This window comes from Hemiscyllium ocellatum, chromosome 20, assembly GCF_020745735.1.
Source record: "Hemiscyllium ocellatum isolate sHemOce1 chromosome 20, sHemOce1.pat.X.cur, whole genome shotgun sequence".
Classification (NCBI taxonomy): Eukaryota; Metazoa; Chordata; class Chondrichthyes; order Orectolobiformes; family Hemiscylliidae; genus Hemiscyllium; species Hemiscyllium ocellatum.
In genome coordinates, this window is record NC_083420.1 from 57,826,348 (window position 1) to 57,848,355 (window position 22,008).

The window sequence follows — 22,008 nt, forward strand, 5'->3', positions numbered from 1 at the left end:
ACAACATAGGTGCTGGGGAAAAAAATAAGCACTACCGCAGTTAGGCGGTAGTGTGGGGGAAAAGAAAAAACAGTAGTGTCAGAGGTTCTGTTCACTCTGAGAGCTGGCTCTTGAGGGAGCTGGACCAGTATTCAAGGACTCTCCTCTTGAGTGCTTCAGGAGAAGGGGGAATTGATTCTGAGACTAGCTGGCCCACAGACAGTGTGAGAGAAGGAAGAAGAAAAAAATAAACAGGAGTATCTATTTCCCCCTCCAACACTATTTTGATTTAATCCCTGCCCTCCCCTTCACTGTTTGATCACACAGCATTGCCTTTTGATGAGAGGGGCACTGCTTGTCACTGGCCATTCAGGTGTTTCCTTTCTTTCTGGTGGTGGAAACTGAATAAAGATTTGTGCACCTTGTGTCTCTCACTGCGTCTCACACCTGCACACACACACAACATAGGTGCTGGGGAAAAAAATAAGCACTACCGCAGTTAGGCGGTAGTGTGGGGGGAAAAGAAAAAACAGTAGTGTCAGAGGTTCTGTTCACTCTGAGAGCTGGCTCTTGAGGGAGCTGGACCAGTATTCAAGGACTCTCCTCTTGAGTGCTTCAGGAGAAGGGGGAATTGATTCTGAGACTAGCTGGCCCACAGACAGTGTGAGAGAAGGAAGAAGAAAAAAATAAACAGGAGTATCTATTTCCCCCTCCAACACTATTTTGATTTAATCCCTGCCCTCCCCTTCACTGTTTGATCACACAGCATTGCCTTTTGATGAGAGGGGCACTGCTTGTCACTGGCCATTCAGGTGTTTCCTTTCTTCCTGATGGTGGAAACTGAATAAAGATTTGTGCACCTTGTGTCTCTCACTGCGTCTCACACCTGCACACACATAACATGGATGTTGGGGAAAAAATAAGCACTACCACAGTTAGGCGATAGTGTGGGGGTTGAAGTAAAACAAAACAGTGTTGTCAAAGCTTCTGTTCACTCTGACAGCTGGCTCTGAAGGAACTGGATTAGGTTTAAGGACTCTCCACGTGCAAATAAAGGGTGACTTGGTGACAGGTTACTAGTCTCTGTGGAGTATTTCACAGACACCAATGTTCCTCAGCTCCTCGTGTTTCTCAGGGTCCTACCATTTATCCTGTATTCCCTTGCCTTGTTTGCCCTGCCCACATATATCATCTCGCATTAAGAAAAAAAATAAACAGGAGTATTTATTTCCCCCCTCTAACTCTATTTTGATTTAGTCCCTGCCCTCCCCTTCACTGTTTGATCACACAGCATTGCCCTTTGTTGTGAAGGGCACTGCTTGTCACTGGCCACTCGGGTGTTTCCTTTCTTCCTGGTGATGGAAAGTGAATAAAGATTTGTGCACCTTGTGTCTCTCACTGTGTCTCACACCTGCACACACACACCATGGGTGCTGGGGAAAAAAATAATAAGGATGGGTATATGAATAGGAAGGGTTGGAGAGATATGGAACGGGTGCTGGCAGGTGGGACTAGATTGGGTTGGGATATCTGGTCGGAATGGACGGGTTGGACCAAAGGATCTGTTTCCATGCTGTACATCTCTATGACTCTATGACTCACTGCTGCAGTTAGGCGGTAGTGTGGGAAATAGAACAAAAAAAACAAGAGATTCGGGGGAAAGAAATGAACAGGTGTTTCAGGGGTTCTGTTCATTTTGACAGCTGGGAGCTGGACCAGTATCAAGAACTTTCCACATTAAAATAAAGAGTGACCTGGTGACGGGAACACTGTCCCAACTTGGAATTTCCTCTCCATTCCTTCAGTATTACTGAGTCAAAATCCTGCTTCTTTCAACTCCCTTTAAATATAATATTTTTAGTTTTTGCAGATACACAAAATGAGGTGGCACGTATGCTATAAGGTGCATGCAAAAATGCTTCAAGAGAATTTGGAGCAGCTAAGTGAGTGAGCAAAAAAACTTGGCAAGATGGAATAAAATGTGGAGAAATGTGAGGTTTCCCACTTTGACAGAAAAAACAGAGAGACAGAGTATTTCTTAAACAGCGAGAGACTGAGCAATGTTCAACTCCCTCAGCATTGATGAGTCACTGAAGATTAATATGCAAGGATGACAAGTAATAAGGGAACATAAGTGGTTTGTTGGCTTTCATTATAAAATTTGAGGTTGGGAGCAAAGATGTTTTACTGAAAATATATAAAGTTTTGACCAGGTCATGTCATCCACCCAGACTTGACCCCTTATCTAATTCCTGTGTCTCTGTATATCCAAAGACCAATTCACCTAACCTACAAATCTTTGGACAATGGGAGGAAACTGGAGGAAACCCACACAGACAGGGAGATTATGCAAACTCTACACAGTCACCCAAGCCTGGAATCAATCTCAGGTCTCTGATACTGAGAGGCAGCAGTGCTAACCACTGAACCCCTATGCTACCCCAAGAGTGCTGTGCGCATGGATGAGCTCCTTGCCTAAGGAATGATGGGAATGAAATGAAGGTTCATCAATGCATTTCCCAGGATGGAATAAACTGAGTCTTTATCCTCAGGAGTTTAGAAGAATGAGAAACAATGAAAAGCACACAAAATACTTACAAGGGTAGATGCAGGATAGGGGTTTCCCCCTGGCCAGAGTTCTAGACCAAGGAACAGTTTCAGAACATGAAGCTGGTCACTTAGGTTGAGATGTGGAGGGACCTCCTCACTCAGAGAGTGGTGAATCATTAAAATTATCTGCCTCAGAGGGCTGTGGGGTATTGAGTGCTTTCATGATACACATCAATAGATTTCTATGTTTTAAAAACAGCAACAGATAGTGCAGGAAACAGAACGTCATTGATTAGTTGAAGTAGAAGATCATCCGTAATCTCAATTGAATGGCTCAATGGGCCGAATGGTCTATTCCTACTTTTATTTCTCATGTTCTTCCTAACACGACTGAGAGTCTACATATATCACATGGACTGCGGTGGTTCAAAAAGGCAGCTCAACACTACTTTTTCCAGGGCAATTAGGGATAAGGAATAATTGTCAGCAACACCTACATCCAGTGAAATAATGATGGAACTAACTTCAGAGAGAGAGAGAGCCCAGTTTTAATATTTTCATCAGTTCCTCGGTTATATGCTGCAAATGTGTTGCTGGTCAAAGCACAGCAGGTTAGGCAGCATCTCAGGAATAGAGAATTCGACGTTTCGAGCATAAGCCCTTCATCTGATGAAGGGCTTATGCTCGAAACGTCGAATTCTCTATTCCTGAGATGCTGCCTAACCTGCTGTGCTTTGACCAGCAACACATTTGCAGCTGTGATCTCCAGCATCTGCAGACCTCATTTTTTACTCCTCGGTTATATGAGTTGACATCAGTTTTCCCAGCATGAATCGAGTCTATCACCAGCTCAGTCTGTGTAACTTAATACATGTTTTAAATGGTCTAGGTTGACCCACAAGACGAAACATCTGCTCACTGTCTACTTTGACAATTTCCTTCAGTATCTTATTTACCTCAATAAGATCTTTTCTTGCTCTTTTAAATTCTGGACAGTGTTGGCCTAAAGTGCTTGACTTCTCTGCATGAGACAAACCCCTTACCTCTGGGATCAATCTGGATGGACTTTGCCACTCTTGTCTTCTGCACTGGCCCAGGATTGTTGAGGGACACGTGTCTGATTAACGAGGGAGGGAAGGGGCCCGTAGGATAGGGGAAGATTGCTTGTTGGTTTGAGAGAGAGGTGGAAGAAAGGGAGTTAGCTAAGATCCATTGATAATGTCACTTGGTCTGCTTTTTGGGTTTCACCAAGCACTCACTCTATCTGACCATCACTATTTGAATTGCAATGGTGATGAGATGAGGTACTTATATGGACAATGATTTCATCCTTAAGGTCCTCAATCAATATCTCGGCTGGAAGGCTGCCCATGAGTCATTCCACTCTGGAGTTAATCAGGTGAGGGTGACAGTGTGTTGACTGGGGTTTCACTTAGATTAGATGTTCGGCCTCACCCCCAAACCCTCACCAAATGGGAGAGGAGGGGGAACATAAGTTCTGCCCAATTTCAGATCAATGACCTTGTGATACAAGCTTTTACATTTAAAAAATGCTGGAAATACAGCAGCAGCTCCAGCACTATCTGTTGAACAAGTCTGCTTTGGATCTGCTCTTCAGAAAGGAATATCAAAGATGATCACGGCCTGTTGTAGTGTTAGGAAGAAAAGAGAAGTTGGGAGTGACAGAGACACCAGACACTCTAAATCAATGAAGATGCATTTAGGACCGATGCATGTCAAGAGAAGGTGGAAGATTATTACATTATGTAAGCTTAATTTTATAAAAAGTGCTGACCTAGGACAACCAACAGCTAACATTGGAAAGATGAAAAGAGTTTGAATATTAGTGAAGGGCTTTACCTTGTTGCAGCTGAATGCTGGTGTGGAGCAGACTGGAGGGTTGGAGCGAAGTGGGACTGGTACCTGGTGCAGGCAGTCAGACCATGTGCTGAGCTGCTACTACTGGAAACCCTTTACTGGATGTAATGTCAATCCTTTAACAATGTTAAAATTATTTTATTTTCAACTTTTTTTTTAGACACTGTACATAATGCTATTACTTTTCCTTTTTTTATATCCAAGATGACAACATTAGAAGCAGCCATTGTAAAAACTTTTCACTGTACACCTGAAAACAAAGGATATTCTATTCTATTCAAAAAAAAGGATAGAATGACAAACCAAAAGAGAAAATGCTGTAAAATCTCAGCAGGTCTGACAGCATCTGTCAGGAGAGATCAGAGTCTAACTGACCCTTTGTCACTACGCAGGCGCAATGGTATGGCGCGCTGGCCACTGGGAGTTGTAGTCCGCCTTTGTCCAGAGGTCTACCCGCAGGAATGGGAAGGCGGGCCTAGGAGGACTACAGTTCCCAGAGTGCGGAGCGGCCGAGGAGGTTTAGGGGCAGCGCGAAGTTTGTGGCGGAGACTGGCTCCTGCTCTCTCCCTGTTTCTCCGGAGCTGCTCCCGCTCCGGCCTCAGGATGATCGTGGCCCCGGCAGCCGAGAGGAACAAGGAGCCGATCCTGGCTGTTATCCGGCAGCAGCTGAGCTCCCGAGGCCGGGCCCCTGCTCTGGCGCTGGAGTTAGCCTCAGGGTCCGGGCAGCACCTGGTGCACTTCGCCCAGGCTCTGCCCAGTGTGTTGTGGCAGCCGTCTGAAGTGGAGCCCCGGGCCCTGGAGAGGTGAGTCCTGGAGGGGGAGGGTGGGAGAGTACAGGCCCACACTCAGAACCTGCCAGAGTTTCCAAACTGCAGTGTCCCGCTCTGTTCATTAGCAATCCCTCTGTCTGCATCACCCTGTTCACCAACAATCCCTCTGTCTGCATCACCCTGTTCACCAATAATCCCTCTGTCTGCATCACCCTGTTCACCAACAATCACTCTGTCTGCATCACCCTCTTCACTAACAATCCCTCTGTCGGCATCACCCTGTTCACCAACAATCCCTCTGTCTGCATCACCCTGTTCACCAATAATCCCTCTGTCTGCATCACCCTGTTCACCAACAATCCCTCTGTCTGCACTCACCCTATTCACCAACAATCCCTCTGTCTGCACTCACCCTGTTCACCAACAATCACTATCTGCATCACCCTGTTCACCAACAATCCCTCTGTCTGCACTCACCCTGTTCACCAACAATCCCTCTGTCTGCACTCACCCTGTTCACCAACAATCCCTCTGTCTGCATCACCCTGTTCACCAACAATCCCTCTGTCTGCATCACCCTGTTCACCAACAATCCCTCTGTCTGCATCACCCTCTTCACTAACAATCCCTCTGTCTGCATCACCCTGTTCACCAACAATCCCTCTGTCTGCATCACCCTGTTCACCAACAATCCCTCTGTCTGCACTCACCCTGTTCACCAACAATCCCTCTGTCTGCATCACCCTGTTCACCAACAATCCCTCTGTCTGCACTCACCCTGTTCACCAACAATCCCTCTGTCTGCACTCACCCTGTTCACCAACAATCCCTCTGTCTGCATCACCCTGTTCACCAACAATCCCTCTGTCTGCATCACCCTGTTCACCAACAATCCCTCTGTCTGCATCACCCTCTTCACTAACAATCCCTCTGTCTGCATCACCCTGTTCACCAACAATCCCTCTGTCTGCATCACCCTGTTCACCAACAATCCCTCTGTCTGCACTCACCCTGTTCACCAACAATCCCTCTGTCTGCATCACCCTGTTCACCAACAATCACTCTGTCTGCATCACCCTCTTCACTAACAATCCCTCTGTCTGCACTCACCCTGTTCACCAACAATCCCTCTGTCTGCACTCACCCTGTTCACCAACAATCCCTCTGTCTGCATCACCCTGTTCACCAACAATCCCTCTGTCTGCATCACCCTGTTCACCAACAATCCCTCTGTCTGCATCACCCTGTTCACCAACAATCACTGCGTCGGAATCACCCTGTTCACCAACAATCACTGCGTCGGAATCACCCTGTTCACCAACAATCCCTCTGTCTGCATTACTCTGCTCACTAACAATCCCTCTGTCTGCATCACCCTGTTCACCAACAATCACTCTGTCTGCATCACCCTGTTCACCAACAATCCCTCTGTCTGCACTCACCCTGTTCACCAACAATCCCTCTGTCTGCATCACCCTGTTCACCAACAATCACTCAGTGTGCATCACCCTGTTCACCAACAGTCACTCTGTCTGTATCACCCTGTTCACCAACAATCCCTCTGTCTGCATCACCCTGTTCACCAACAATCCCTCTGTCTGCATCACCCTGTTCACCAACAATCCCTCTGTCTGCATCACCCTGTTCACCAACAATCCCTCTGTCTGCATCACCCTGTTCACCAACAATCACTGTGTCGGCATCACCCTGTTCACCAACAATCCCTCTGTCTGCATCACCCTGTTCACCAACAATCCCTCTGTCTGCATCACCCTGTTCACCAACAATCACTCTGTCTGCATCACCCTGTTCACCAACAATCCCTCTGTCTGCATCACCCTGTTCACCAACAATCACTGTGTCGGCATCACCCTGTTCACCAACAATCCCTCTGTCTGCATCACCCTGTTCACCAATAATCACTATCTGCATCACCCTGTTCACCAACAATCACTCTGTCTGCATCACCCTGTTCACCAACAATCCCTCTGTCTGCATCACCCTGTTCACCAACAATCCCTCTGTCTGCATCACCCTGTTCACCAACAATCCCTCTGTCTGTATCACCCTGTTCACCAATAATCCCTCTGTCTGCATCACCCTGTTCACCAACAATCCCTCTGTCTGCACTCACCCTGTTCACCAATAATCCCTCTGTCTGCATCACCCTGTTCACCAATAATCCCTCTGTCTGCATCACCCTGTTCACCAACAATCCCTCTGTCTGCACTCACCCTGTTCACCAACAATTCCTCTGTCTGCATCACCCTGTTCACCAACAATCCCTCTGTCTGCACTCACCCTGTTCACCAATAATCCCTCTGTCTGCATCACCCTGTTCACCAACAATCCCTCTGTCTGCACTCACCCTGTTCACCAACAATCCCTCTGTCTGCACTCACCCTGTTCACCAATAATCCCTCTGTCTGCATCACCCTGTTCACCAACAATCCCTCTGTCTGCACTCACCCTGTTCACCAACAATTCCTCTGTCTGCACTCACCCTGTTCACCAACAATCCCTCTGTCTGCACTCACCCTGTTCACCAATAATCCCTCTGTCTGCATCACCTTGTTCACCAATAATCCCTCTGTCTGCATCACCTTGTTCACCAATAATCCCTCTGTCTGCACTCACCCTGTTCACCAACAATCCCTCTGTCTGCATCACCCTGTGCACCAACAATCCCTCTGTCTGCATCACCCTGTTCACCAATAATTCCTCTGTCTGCATCACCCTGTTCACCAACAATCCCTCTGTCTGCATCACCCTGTGCACCAACAATCCCTCTGTCTGCATCACCCTGTTCACCAATAATTCCTCTGTCTGCATCATCCTGTTCACCAACAATCCCTCTGTCTGCAGTCACCCTGTTCACCAACAATCCCTCTGTCTGCATCATCTTGTTCATCAACAATCACTGTGTCTGCACTCACCCTGTTCCTAGACACTGTCCACAGTCTCTCTGTGTGTCTGTATTCACCCTGTTCCTGGGCACTGTCTGCGTTCACCCTGTTCCTGGACTCTGTCTGCAGTGTCTGCATTCACCCTGTTAATGGACAGTGTCTGCATTCGCCCTGTTAATGGACACTGTCTGCAGTGTCTGCATTCACCCTGTTCCTGGACACTGCCTACATGGTCTGCATTCACCCTGTTTCTGGACAATGTCTGCAGTGTCTGCATTCACCCTGTTTCTGGACAATGTCTGCAGTGTCTGCATTCACCCTGTTCCTGGGTACTGTCTGCAGTGTCTGCATTCACCCTGTTCCTGGACGTTCACACCCTGTGTATCTAGAGTCACCCTGTTCCTGGACACTGCCTACAATCTGTCTCTAGACTCACTCTGTTTGTAGACACTGTCTCTGCAGTCACTCCATGGCTCTACAGTCACTCTGTTCTTGACACTGTCTATAATCTATCAGTGTGCCTACATTCACCCTGTTCCTAGACACTGTATGTAATCTCTCTGTGTGTTTATATTTACCCTGTTGCCAAACACTGTCTACAGTCTTTCTGTAGTTTGCAGTCACCTTGTTCATGAACATTTAGTGCAGTCACCCTGTTCTAGTATGCTGTCCATGTCTCTCTGTCTGCAGTCACTTTGTTCCTGGGCATTGTCTAGTCCAACACGTTTATTTGAAATCACAAACTTTTGGAGCGCTGCTCCATGAACGAACAGTGGTCCAATGATTTCAAATAAACCTGTTGGTGTTGTGGGACTTCTGACATTGTCTACCCCAGTCCAACACCAGCACCTCCACATCTGTTTATCTACAGTCATCCTGTTCCTGGACGTTGACTAAACTCTCTGTCTGCCTTACCCCATTCCTGAACACTGTCTGCCGTCACTCTGTGCATGTGCAGTCTCCCTGTTCCTGGACACTGTCTCCAGTCTCTTTCTGTATCTACACTCAACCTGTTCCTGGACACTGTCTATAGTCTCTCTGTCTGTCTGCAGTTACCCTGTTCCTGGACACTGTCTCCACAGTCACTTTGGTCCTGGATATCTTCTGTACCCCCAGATGCTGTGCCTCTACAGTTACTCAGAGTGCCATCAGCTATTCCATTCCTGTCATCACTCCACATCACAGCCACTCTGTGTCAACTGTGCTCTGGTCATTAATAATCACCACATTTGTCTATTGTCCCTGATTGTCGATGGTTACGCTGTTCATCAATATTTAATACATTTGTCAGTAATCACATTGTTTGTCAATAGTCAATCAGTTTAATTAATCTTTTAGTCACTCCTTTCATGAGTAGTTCCAGCATTTGGTAATGGCCATTTTGCTTTAAGTGAACTCATTCACTCAGCTGAAACATTGGTGAGTCATTCATTCGAATTTGGTGATTTGTGTACTTAGCATGTCAATATGCAGTGTTCCTTTCTGTCTCTAAAAATTCAGAAATTTACTTGTCCATGACAATTCAAATCGAAATGAACCCAGGGCAACCTCTAGAAAAAAAAATTATGTGTTCTGCTGCTGGTCTCTTCTAGGTCATCAAGTATTGTCGTGTAGAGCTGATATACAACTCTGAGCTTATTCCTTTATTTTGAGGAAAAGTGATTAAAACTTGGGAATAACTAGAATCCTGCGGCTCAACTAAACTGGATCACAAGTTGTAAATGATTAGCCAGAAGCTGGTGATTTAGCAGTGATATTGTGTAACTATTCTGTAAATCAATGATACATCATTTGTGTTGTCTATAGATTGCAGAAGAGCTACAGAATTCCTGTTGACCTTTGGGTTACTAGTTTACTGTGCATAGCTGAATGACTAGTTTCTCGCTGTCAAAGTAAAGGTCTGGAGGCTACTCTCCATTGTGTTGTTTGTGGCACTACCCCTAAGCTAATTAGGATCTGTTTTGAACAGACAAAGCAACTCAAAACTAGGTATCCAGGATATGCTGAGGGCCATCAGCAACAGCAGAATTTGTATTCAACCACCAACCTCTAACTTCATGGCCCAAAATATTTCCCACTCCAACATTACGACCGAGCCAGTTGTCCAGATGCTATTAAGTTTGCTGAGTGTTGTTGGAGTTATACCCATGCAGACAAATGGAGAGTATTTCATCACACTCCTGACTTGTGTCTTACAGATGGTAGACAAGCTTTGGTGGGTACAGATGTGAGTTACTTGCTGCTGAATTCCCAGCCTCTGACCTGCTGTTCTAGCCATTGTAAAAAGGTAGAGAGTGTGGTGCTGGAAAAGCACAACAGGTCAGGCAGCATCCGAGGACCAGGAGAATTGATGTTTTTGGCATAAGCCCTTCATCAGGAATCCTCCTGCTCCATGGATGCTGCCTGACCTGCTGTGCTTTTCCAACACCACACTCTAGACTCTGATCTCCAGCATCCGCAGTTCTCACTTTCTCCCACTGCAAACAGCTAGTCCAGTTTAGTTTCTGGTCAATGGTTATACCCAGGGAGCAGATAATAGGGAATTCAGGCCATTATAGCATGATCAGGAAATCAACAGGAGATATTAAATTCTCATTTATGATATTTTACTTGGCATTAAGTGGCATGAATGTTACTGTGACAGTGATGTCTGAAATGGCTGATGCATGCAATTCAAGAAAGGATCACTTAACCTGATAAAAAATATTTCTATAATATGCTTCCTTGTGTTTCAAAACATTTGCCACCATTTGAAATCATTTTGGTCAATTCAGTTGCAAATCATGATTTGTACATGTACTGACATGCTGCAAAGTCTCTTTTGGGCAGAGTATTATTGCAGTATAGTAAAAAAGGAGGTCTGCAGATGCTGGAGATCACAGCTGAAAATGTGTTGCTGGTCAAAGCACAGCAGGCCAGGCAGCATCTCAGGAATAGAGAATTCGACGTTTCGAGCATAAGCCCTTCATCAGGAATTATTGCAGTATACCTTCGAACGATGTAATTGTGTTCTGTCTGACTACATGTTTGAAATGTTCACAATAAATGAGACATGGGATCAGCTGTATCTCCTGATGAACCGCATCATGAAATAAAATGGTCTGAATTAAATCTCTCTTCTCTGCAATGTACAAATATTCATAAATAAAAAAGATTGAGAGGGCTTAGATTTAAAGTGATGTACATATGAAGCAAGGATGAAATGAGGAGGAACTTTTTCACTTAGTGAGTATTTAGGATGTGGAATGTATATGTGATGGAGGCAGGTTCCATTCAGGAGAGGCATTAGGTGATTATTTGTGTGTAATGGTGTGCGGGGATACGAGCTATAGGCAGGAGATTGGCACTAGAGGATAGAACCGGTGCAAGCAAGACGGGGTGAATGGCCTCCAGAGGCACCATAACAATTCTGTAAAACCTTGCAGGGAATCCTCTCCACTCTGCTTCATGAGGGAAGGTTCAAGAATGGGCCAGGGCTGGGCCAGAAACAGTTGTGGAGGGCTTATGTTCTACTCCATTAGAGAATTCTCCCCAAAAAGGAGAATTGCCCGTCTTTAATCACAACCTGTGGAAGTAGCCAAAACGATTGATGAGTGCAGAGAGGTAGATATTTTTACATGGACTTTAGTAAAGTCTTTAATGAGATTCTGCATGGTAGACTAATTAGTAAAGTTGGATACACAATTGTTTTGACAGTAGGAGACAGACTGTGATGGTGAGGGTTGTTTTTCAGACTGGAGACCTGTGACCAGCAGTGTTCCACAGGGATTGGTACTGGATCCACTTTTGTTTGTCATTTATGATTTGATTTCATCCAAATAAAGGACGCATTGTCAGTACATTTGCAGGTGACACCAAAATTGGTGATATAGTGGACAGTGAAAAAGGTTAGCTTAGCTTGCAAAAAGATCTTGATTGATTGGGTCAGTGGGCTAAAGAGTGGCAGATAGAGTTTAATTTGGAAAAATGCGAGGTATTGCATTTTGATAAAACAAATAAGAGTAGGACTTTTACAATTAATGGCTGGGCCCTGGGTAGTGTTGTAGAACAGAAAGACCTAAGCTTCATAATTCTTGGCAATTTGCATCATAGGTAGATAGGGTAGTTAAGAAGGAGTTTAGCTCACTTGCCTTCATTCCTCTGACCTTTGAATATAAGAGTTGGGACGTCATTTTGTGGTTGTGAAGCCTCTTATGGAGTACTATGTACAGTTCTGGTTGTCCTGCTACAGGAAGAATATTATTAAATTGGTGAGGGGTCAGAAAATATTTTCTAGGATGTTGGGAATGGAAGATTTGAGTTATGAAAATAGGCTGGATAGGCCTATATAACTGTATGACACTATGACCCCTGTGCCCTGCTACCTCTGATTCCCAGCCCCATCCTGATATGTATTGCCTTTCACCCAGTGACATAATTGATTATTAACTTTTGAGGCAGTTGGTTATGTAACCCAGAGGACCAGACCAAAAGTTTTGGAGTCATGGGTTCAAATTCCACCATGGCAATTGTGAGAATTTAAATTCAATGAATCAATCTGGAATCGATAGTTAATGTCCGATAAGGCAAGGCAACCCATTCAGTTCAGGCGCAGTTAGGGGGTGGTTTAACCAGCAACACTTACATCTGTGAAATAATAAAAGAAGAAAATTAAATCTATGAAAATACCAGATGTCAGGAAAAAAAATTGCAATGTAACGTCTTTTCTCCAGATGATGTTTTATTTATTTATTTGTGAGGTGCATCATGGTGCTTACCCTGCTGTAGAGAAATTATTTTGTCAGGTTATGTTTGAGTTTCTTCCGAAGGTTCTGACATTGATTGATTGAGTTAAAATGACACTAATACATCAGTCCATTTCAGAGTTTTTTTTGTTATTCATCGCATAGTGTTCCAGCTAGCAGCCATTTGTAACTTTCATCTTTTTTCATTATAAAAAATCAAGATGAATAATGTTACTGGTACGTATATATGTGGGCAGGGAACAGTGATGAAGTGAGGACATTTTTAATGAATATTTTACTCGATAACTATAATTTTTGTACAATTCCGCTTTGTGACGGTTGTGCATTTGATATTGTTCTCTTGAGATACTTGAGTCAAAAATGTCTTCAGTGCCAGACCTTGTTCCATTCAAAATTATTCTGATCTGATTAATTCTCTATCTGCTTTAATTTTGTGTTTTATTCTGTCAAACAAGCAAGAAACAAAGCTAAGGTTTTGAAGGGTATCTTCTATCATTGTGACAATAATTTAGGTTTAATATTATGAGTATACAGCTTCGCTAAACCAAATACATGGGTGATCACTTTGTGGCACTCGTCTATTAACTGCACAATAGTGTTCCTGAACTTTCTGTAGTGTTTGTAACAAGGTCAGCCAAATGCATCTCATAAAATGTAAGTTCCCTGATTGGGGCTATTAACCGGTTCTGACCAGGGAGCCATGATATAAACAGGAGCGTCACTCTGACAACTGGCTCTGAGGGAACTGGATCAGAGTCAAGGACTCTCCACCTGTAAATAAGCAGCGACACGGTGACAGGATACAGGCCTCTGTGGAGTTATTTCATTTTCTATTTCCTGTATCTGTCTGTCCAATTCCTTCTCAGACCCCACCCTCTTAGACCATAAGGCATAGAACCAGGCCACACAGCCAATCAAGTCTGCTCTGATTATCCTCAACCCAACTTTCCTGCCTTTGCATTATAACCCTTGAGCTCCTTACATTTGGTTATCTCAGCCTTGAACATAATTAATGACCCAGCCTTGACAGCCCTATGTGATAAAGAATGCCACAGTTACACAGCTCTCCAGGAGAAGAAATTGCTCCTTATCTCTGTTTTAAATGTGTGGCCCCTTATTCTCAGATTATGCTGTATGGGCCTAGCTTCTTCCAATAGAGGAAACAACCTTTCTGCATTCACCCTGTCAAATCCTCTCAGAATCTTGTGTGTTTCAATAAGGTCACCTCTCCTTCTATATCTCATAAGTACAGACCAAACCTACTCAACCACTCCTCATAAGACAGTCCATTCATACCTGATACCAGCTAAGTGAACCTTCTCTGGATTGCTTACAATGCAAATGTATCTTTCCTTAAGTAAGGGGCCTGATTGACTACCAATGCCTTGTATAGTTTTAGCAAAACCTCCCTATTTTATTCTTCATTCCCTTCAAAGGCCAACATTCCATTCACCTTTCCTATTAGTCACTGAGTTTGGATGCCTTCACCATTTAAATAATATTTAGCTCCTCTATTCTTCCTGCCAAAATGCAAATTGTGACATTTCCCCACATTATATTCCATCTGCCAAGTTTTTGCCCACTCACCTAGTCCCTCAATAACAATGTTCCAATGAAGCTCCACACCACCTCAGCTTTGATTTAGACACTGTTTAGCTTTCTGGACTCAGTCTGGAGTTCAACAATTTCATATCTTATCCGAATCCTTCTTTTTTACCAGAGATATTGCTGATGTTTTTCCTGTTTATACCTACTCTCGAGTCAGCTTTAATGCCTATTTATCACCTTTTTACTGGATCCATTAAACCTTGCCTATCTCTCTTGCCTTGTCTACCATTGACATTTCCTTTTCATTGGTCATCTCCTCCACTCTTCCCTGTCTCTGTTCTCAATCAACACCGATTACATCTCTAATGTTTCCCAATTCTGATGAAAGGTCAATGACCTGAAGAACTAATTCTGTTTCTGTCACAATTTTCTGTTAAATGTCTATAAAAGCTTGTACTTTAATGTTTTTTGTGTGTAAGTAAGGGAGGCGATGGCCTGGTGATATTATCGCTAGAATATTGACCCAGTGTAATGTTCTGGGGACCTATGTTGAAATTCTACCATAGCTGATGGTGCAGTTTGAATTACAAAAATCTGGAATTAAAAGTCAAGTTACGAGCAGGAGACCATTTTTGTTGTTGGAAAAAGTCCATGTGGTTCATCTAATGCCTTTTACGGAAGGAAATCTGCTCTCCTTATCTAGTCCGGCCAACATGTGACTCTAGATCCGCAACAATTTAGTGGAATCTTAACTGCCCTATGGGCAATAAATGCTGGTCGCGATACCCACTGTCTGTAAAAAATGGATGTATCGTTCCCTGACAAATACAATGATCTTTGGAACATATTCATTTTAATCACTGAATCCACTTGCAGATTGTGGGAATTAATGCAAACCTGTTCTCCACACTGACCCACTCATTGTCTTGATGAGAAATGAATGCGTTAAATGGTTAACACTCAATTTGCAATAAACTTCAAATTATCTCACGAAATTGGAAGTGAGAGAGTTGAAGTAATGTATAAGTACTTGGCTGTTAATGTATCACCCAGTTGGAAGGAAAGCCCCAAGATAGAGATTTTTATCATTAGAATTTATTAGAAAATTATATCATCACTGGCTTTGCTTTTATAATTGATAATTAAGAACCGTTTTTAAAAAGCAGTTATTGCAAGTATCACTTGTGTTAATATCCTGGCAGGTCCATTGCAAATGATTGAAAAATTATCCTTAGGGATGTATAGTAATTATTCCAAACCTAATGTTCAAATGTTGGAGGTCTGCAATATAATTATTTAATAAGGGCTCCTGTGACGCAGAGGTGGTGTCCCAACCTTTGTGCAGGAAAGCCTGGGCTCAAGTCCCACCTGCTTCGGATGTATGTCAAAACACTGCTGTACAGGTTGATTAAAAATATGTGTAATGATTTAGTAGAGGGAACGAAGGGAGCAGTAAATTCAATTAACTGAATTATACAGAGAATAGATTTGGGGATGATATTTAAGTGAGGTAGGTGCAAGGTTAAGGCAGTGTCCTAGACTATGGGGAAGTCACTGCGAATTGAAACAATGAATCTGTAGAATGACCACGTTGTTGCATGAATGATAGCACTTTAACAAGAGACTCAAGAAATGCTTTAAAGTTACAAGTATCAAGCAAAATGTATCAACTTCATACCCTCACAACTTCCTGCGTTAGTGTACAGAAGAGAAAAATCAACATTATTAATGTTACCACTCAGGACTCTCATTTTTAACCGCTCTCCTTACCTGAGGCATGGTGACCTTCAGATTAAACCATCATTGGTCATCTGTCTCTAATGAGCAAGCAACCCTAATGTCTGATAAGACCAAACCAATTTTACCTTTGTTATGGAATATACTAACAAAAACAGGCCATTGACCTAACTAGTCCGTGCCTTGCCATGATCTCATGGTGCTGCTTCAATGATCTTCCAAGGATTTACTTGCAGACCAAAGAAAAAATCTTGCAACCTGTAATCATGTCTCTGCTGTTATCCGAACACAGCTGATTTTTTTTGTTTGGGTATGTTTGCTTTATACTGCCTTTTCCTTTAGTGTTATTTTAGTTTTTAAGTGTTTACGTTAGATTCCCTACAGTATGGAAACAGGCCCTTCGGCCCAACAATCCACACCGACCTTCCGAAAAGCAACCTACCCAGACCCCATTCCCCAACATTTACCCCTGACTAATGCACCTAACACTATGGGCAATTTAGCATGGTCAATTCACCTGCACATCTTTGGACTGTGGGAGGAAACCGGAGTACCCGGAGGAAACCCACACAGACACGGGGAGAATGTGCAAACTCCACACGGACAGTCGCCCGAGGCAGGAATTGAACCCGGTCTCAGGCGCTGTGAGACAGCAGTGCTAACCACTGAGCCCACTGTTTGCAATCGTTGGTTGAGAAACTAATACAACTATTGTTATTATTGGGAAATTGGAATACATTGCGTGACCTTGATATCTTGTAAGTTGTTTATCTTGTTGGTTGCTGCATGATGGCTTTTCCTACTTGCCGTTATTTGAGTGAATTTGTATGCTTGACTTAATTGGCTCAATTAATCACCAAATGTGAAATGTGACAGCCATCAGTATGTGTGTGACATTTCAGAGAATGATGCAGACTTTGCTATGCATTTCACGCATGCACGAGATGCTGTTCTGCTAATTGCTACATTTGTGGGTCAGATTTGAGGTAGAGGTGATTGTCTGAATGATTTGCTTGTGCATTTCTCGCTGTTTATTTTCTCAAATTATTGTCTTATTAAAAAGACTTGTCCTAAAATGGTTTAATTGTTTTCTTTTAGCATCTCGGCATATATTGCAGCAACGAAAGTGTCAAACGTAGAGCAGCCACTTAACATTGACTGTTCGCAGAGTTGGGAGACCTGGGGAGGATTGAAGCCAAATTCGTTTGATCTTATTGTAAATATTAACATGATTCACATCACAGAGATAAAGTGCACTGAGGTGAGAGTTCTGATCATTTGTGTGAATTCGCTGTGTTGGATCAGTTCTTTCCATTCCCAAAGAATCACATTGCCCTGCATGTTCAAGACATCTGATGTTGAACAAGCAGCTAATCCAGACATTCAGTTGAACAATTACAGTAAATGATGGACTGAAGTAAAGTTAAAATTGATTGCATGTCTATTATGGATAGGAAGGGCTTTTGCCCGAAATGTCGATTTTCCTGCTTCTCGGATGCTGCCTGACCTGCTGTGCTTTTCCAGCACCACTCTAATCTAGACTCTGGTTTCCAGCATCTGCCGTCCTTGTTTTTACCTATGATGGATAGGACTCCAGTTTAATATTAATTAATAGTCTCATGATTCAATTGCTTTCCCCTTAAATGTTTTAACTGTCCCAAAGAACTAAAGCTTTCCAATTCATTATTTTGGTATATCATCGATCAAAGTGTATTATAAAACATCAGTTTAGGAATTTGTTAAATCTTTAATCTTGTTTAAAATTGAATAAATGATGGATAGATATAAAACTGATCAGATGACTATTTTGGTAGCATTATCCAACCTTTCATGCAAATGACCATATTGATGATTACAACAAATGTATTTGTGCAGCACCTTTACCCTCCCTCAAGTTGCTTCACAGAATACTTGATCAGATACCACCTAAGAGTTCAGCTTGGGAGAGGCCCCGGTGTCATGACTGAACTGAAAAATTCTGAAAAGACATTTGAAGGTGAAGGCAGTAATAAGGCGAAAACAATCAGATGCAGAATTTCAAAGCGCAGCTTCACAATAACTGGAGGCAGTGTTATCTGTTGAAGACAGTGGAAACAGAGATGCTATCTGTGTTCAAAAGCACAAAGGGAGCAAGCTGAGGCGTAAGATAAGATTCAAGAACAAAATGGCTGTAAGGAGTTGCTGAGTTGATTACTATGGGGATGTCAGCAGCAATTGAATGTTACTAATTTAGCTCCTTCTCATTGCAGTAGTTGCTATGCAAATGTGGTTCCTCTCATGAGTTCCACAGTACAGCCTTTTCTCCTTTTTTTAAGAAAACCGATCTTCTTTCCACTTTTCAATGTTTGATATTGCTGACTGGTTTTATTGAAGTCGAGTTCCAAAATCATGTCCCACCTTCCAATTCTCCATTCTTAACATGTGGCCCTAGATGCTGAGTACTGATAGACTGTTTAATCTTGGGAACATTGTAGTCAGTCCAGTCACCATTCGCAGTGATCATAGAGTGATGCTGCGCAGAAGGAGGCTAATTGGCTCTCCATGTCTGTGCACCTTTTTCCAAAGAACAATCCACTTGAACCCACTGTTGGACTCTTTCTCTGTCACTGGAATGAACTTCCTGAGGAAGTGGTGGATGTGGGCACAATTACAATATAAGTTACAATTATAATATAATTAGATAAGTACATGAATAAGAAAGGTTTGGAGGAATATGCAACAGGAGCAGACAATTGGGATTAGTTTAGTTTGGGATTATGTTAGACCTGGACTGATTGGACCAAAAGTCTCTTTCTGTGCTGTATGACTCTATGATTCTCTGTGTTCATTCCATGATGCAGTTTTTTTTTGAGTTACTATAACAACAACACCCATTCAGGCAGTGAGTTTCAAATCACAACAGTTCATTGTATTAGTATTTTATCTCTATGCTACCTCCTAGTTCTTTTGGAAATTACCTTAATCTGCGTCCCCTTCGTGCTGACCTTATTGCTATTGGACACAGTTTCTCCTATTTATGGTTTACGTATGTATTAAACCATTCGTAATGACCCCTTCCCCTTCTGTTGCTGTGAGAAGATCAATCAAATATTCTCTTGTCTTGACATTTAATCAAAGGCCTTCATTTCCAGTACCATTCTAGTAAATCACCCTGCATTCTGTCAGGCCCTTTCTGAAGACTGGTGGACAAAAATTGTCATAATATTCCAACTGAAACATAAATCTGTGCTCTTTGTATAAAGGTTCAGTAATAATTTGCTTGCCCATGTAATGTTTATGTGTACAGTCAGGAATTCCATTTATCTTACAGCAGCTAACTCGAGTTGTCCTGATGCCTTCAAAGATGTTTGTACATACAGCCCTCCTGGTCTTACTCCGTTAGCGTCTCCTTTTGAATTGTAATTTTTTTTTTACATTGCCTTGTTCTGCATCACCTCACACATCTCAATGTTAAATTCAGCTGTTTTGTGCTGCTCATTTCACTTATTTGTTACCGTCTTCCTCATGGTATACTACATTTAAAACATAGAACAATACAGCCTAGGAACAGGACCTTCAGCCCATGATGTTGTCTGAAAATGACTCCAAATGAAACTAATTCCATCTACCTGCCGATGCTCCATATTGCTCCATGCCTTGCATATTCATGTGCTTGCCTAAAAGCTCATAAACGCCCCAGTGGTATCTACCTCCACCACTGTCCCTAGCAGCGTGTTCCAGACTGTTTCCACTGTCTAAAAACGTGCCCTTCACATCTCCTTTGAACTTTCCCTCTCTCACTTTAAATATGTGCCCTCTAGTATTGGACATTTCAACTCTGGGAAAAAAGATTCTGACTGTCAACCCTATATATGCATCTCACAATTTTATAGACTTCTATCAAGTCTCCCCTCAGCTCCACCACAACCTGAGTTTTTCATACCCTCATACCATCTGATCTGGACAGCATCTTGCTAAACCACCTCTATACCCCCTCCATAGCATCCACACCCTTCCTGTAATGTAGCAACCAGAATTGAACGCAATACTCTTAAGTGTGGCCTAGCCAAAGTCTTATAAAGCTGGAACATTACATCCTGACTCTATACTTAAATCCTCAACCAGTAAAAGCCAACCATGTCATACATCTTCTTAACCTCCTTATCAACTTGTCTGGCTACTTTCAGGGAGCTATGGATTTGAACCCCAAGCTCTCTCTGGGATTTCTGAATTTTGAGTCTGCAAACGTCCAAATTATCTGTTTTATTGTTTGGGGACCACAGGAGGCCCGAAGGGCATTTGGGAATTAATTCAGTTTTTATGATATTAAGCTTTCATTGTTTTTCGGTGCTAATGCAAGCATAGTTGAAATGAGTGAACTCATTTTCTCAATTCTATGGTGGGATTTATATAAGGACAAAGGAACTGGAAAAGATTATTCAGTTCCTCGAGATCAGGGCTTCCCAAAGTGGGGTATCAGGACAGCAAGTGGGCTTGAGTCAAACGTTTGGGGTCACGATCCCTGAGGCAGCAATGGCCACTGTCCAGCTCCAGCCAATTAACTCCAGCTGTCCTTCCACTGTAACAGGCCTTGCTGAGGGGTCAGACCGTAAATCAGGGTCACACAGTGAAATACGTGTAAGGCACTGCTCTAGATTGTTCTGCAGTTCAATTACATATGTCAGCATCAAAATGCCATTTACCTGTCTTTATTCCACGCTATTAGATTCAATTACTGAATAAAGTTCTTAACAATTTGGTCTCAGAAATTTCTATAAACCTAGCATTCAATGCTATTGGGAAAAGAAGACCCCATTTTCACCCCCATTGTGTGAAAAGGGGCTTTCTCATTTCCCATACAAACGGGTTGTATCTCAACTCACATGAAACTTCTCTTCTGTTTGAACCTACAAACCTCACGTTTCCTTTCCTACATTTTCTAACCTGACTTAACATTTGGTAATAATCCAGAATTTAATGTTACTATGCAGGTAACAAAATTTGTAATTTTGTTGCTGGGAGCCAGGATTAGTTCTCAGCACTTCCACCACAGAAAATGTCAATTCTCCTGCTCCAGGAAATGCTGCCTGGCCTGCTGTGCTTTTCCAGCACCACACTCAACTTTTCACCCGAGTAGCAGGACAGGCTGACAGTATTCTGCCAGAGCGAGTTTCAAGAGTTTCAGTGCCGGGAACTACTGCTCTCATCGTTGGTTATGGATTTTTCCAGTCATTGGGGGCACTGACTTCAATGTAAGTCAAAGGGACAAATACCTTGCAGCCAATCTCTTTGTTTCTTTAAATACCTTTCATTGGAAGCCCCATGCCATCAAGGCTGAGCACATTGGGTCCATATTCTTTGGGGTTGAGAGGACTGAGAGGTGATCTTGGTGAAGTAAGGTTTTGAAGGGGTTTGATCAGATAGATGCTGAGAGTTTGTGTCCACTGGTGGTGGAATTGAAAACATGGGCAGTTTCAGAATAAGGATCCGATAATTTAGGACTGCGATGAAGAGAAATCACTCCAATCAAGGGGTTTTCTTCCTCTGGTAGTGGATGCTCCATTGCTGAACATATTTAAGGTCAAGATATTTCCTGGTCTCTCAGGGAAGCAAGGGATATAAGGAATGGGTGGTAAAATTGACTTGAAGCCCAAGATCAGCCATGATTGAGGATAATGAATAGTGGAGCAGGCTTTAGGGACTGTACAGTCTGTTCCTGCTTTCTTGTATTTGTTCTATCTTTAATGTTTCCCACTTTGCCATGAGCATAACATTATTTATAATCTTCTGTTTTCTGCAGGGCCTGTTCAAAGGTGCTGGCCAATTGCTAAAACCAGAGGCCTTACTCATCACGTATGGCGTAAGTAATCCATTACATTAGACTAGTTAACAATGGAATGATTTATTACCACCTTT

The 22,008-nt window shown here is 42.9% G+C and overlaps 1 protein-coding gene across 1 annotated transcript in view; it reads left to right on the forward strand.

The window, feature by feature from the left end:
- Positions 1-4,916: 4,916 nt before the first annotated feature.
- Positions 4,917-22,008, forward strand: part of mettl26 (methyltransferase like 26) — a 33,234-nt gene continuing 16,142 nt past the window's right edge. Inside the window, exons 1-3 of the mRNA XM_060840380.1 lie at positions 4,917-5,210; positions 17,212-17,374; positions 21,893-21,952. Coding sequence (XP_060696363.1) covers positions 5,011-5,210; positions 17,212-17,374; positions 21,893-21,952 — 423 coding nt within the window. The 5' untranslated portion in view covers positions 4,917-5,010. The remainder of the gene's footprint in view (positions 5,211-17,211; positions 17,375-21,892; positions 21,953-22,008) is intronic.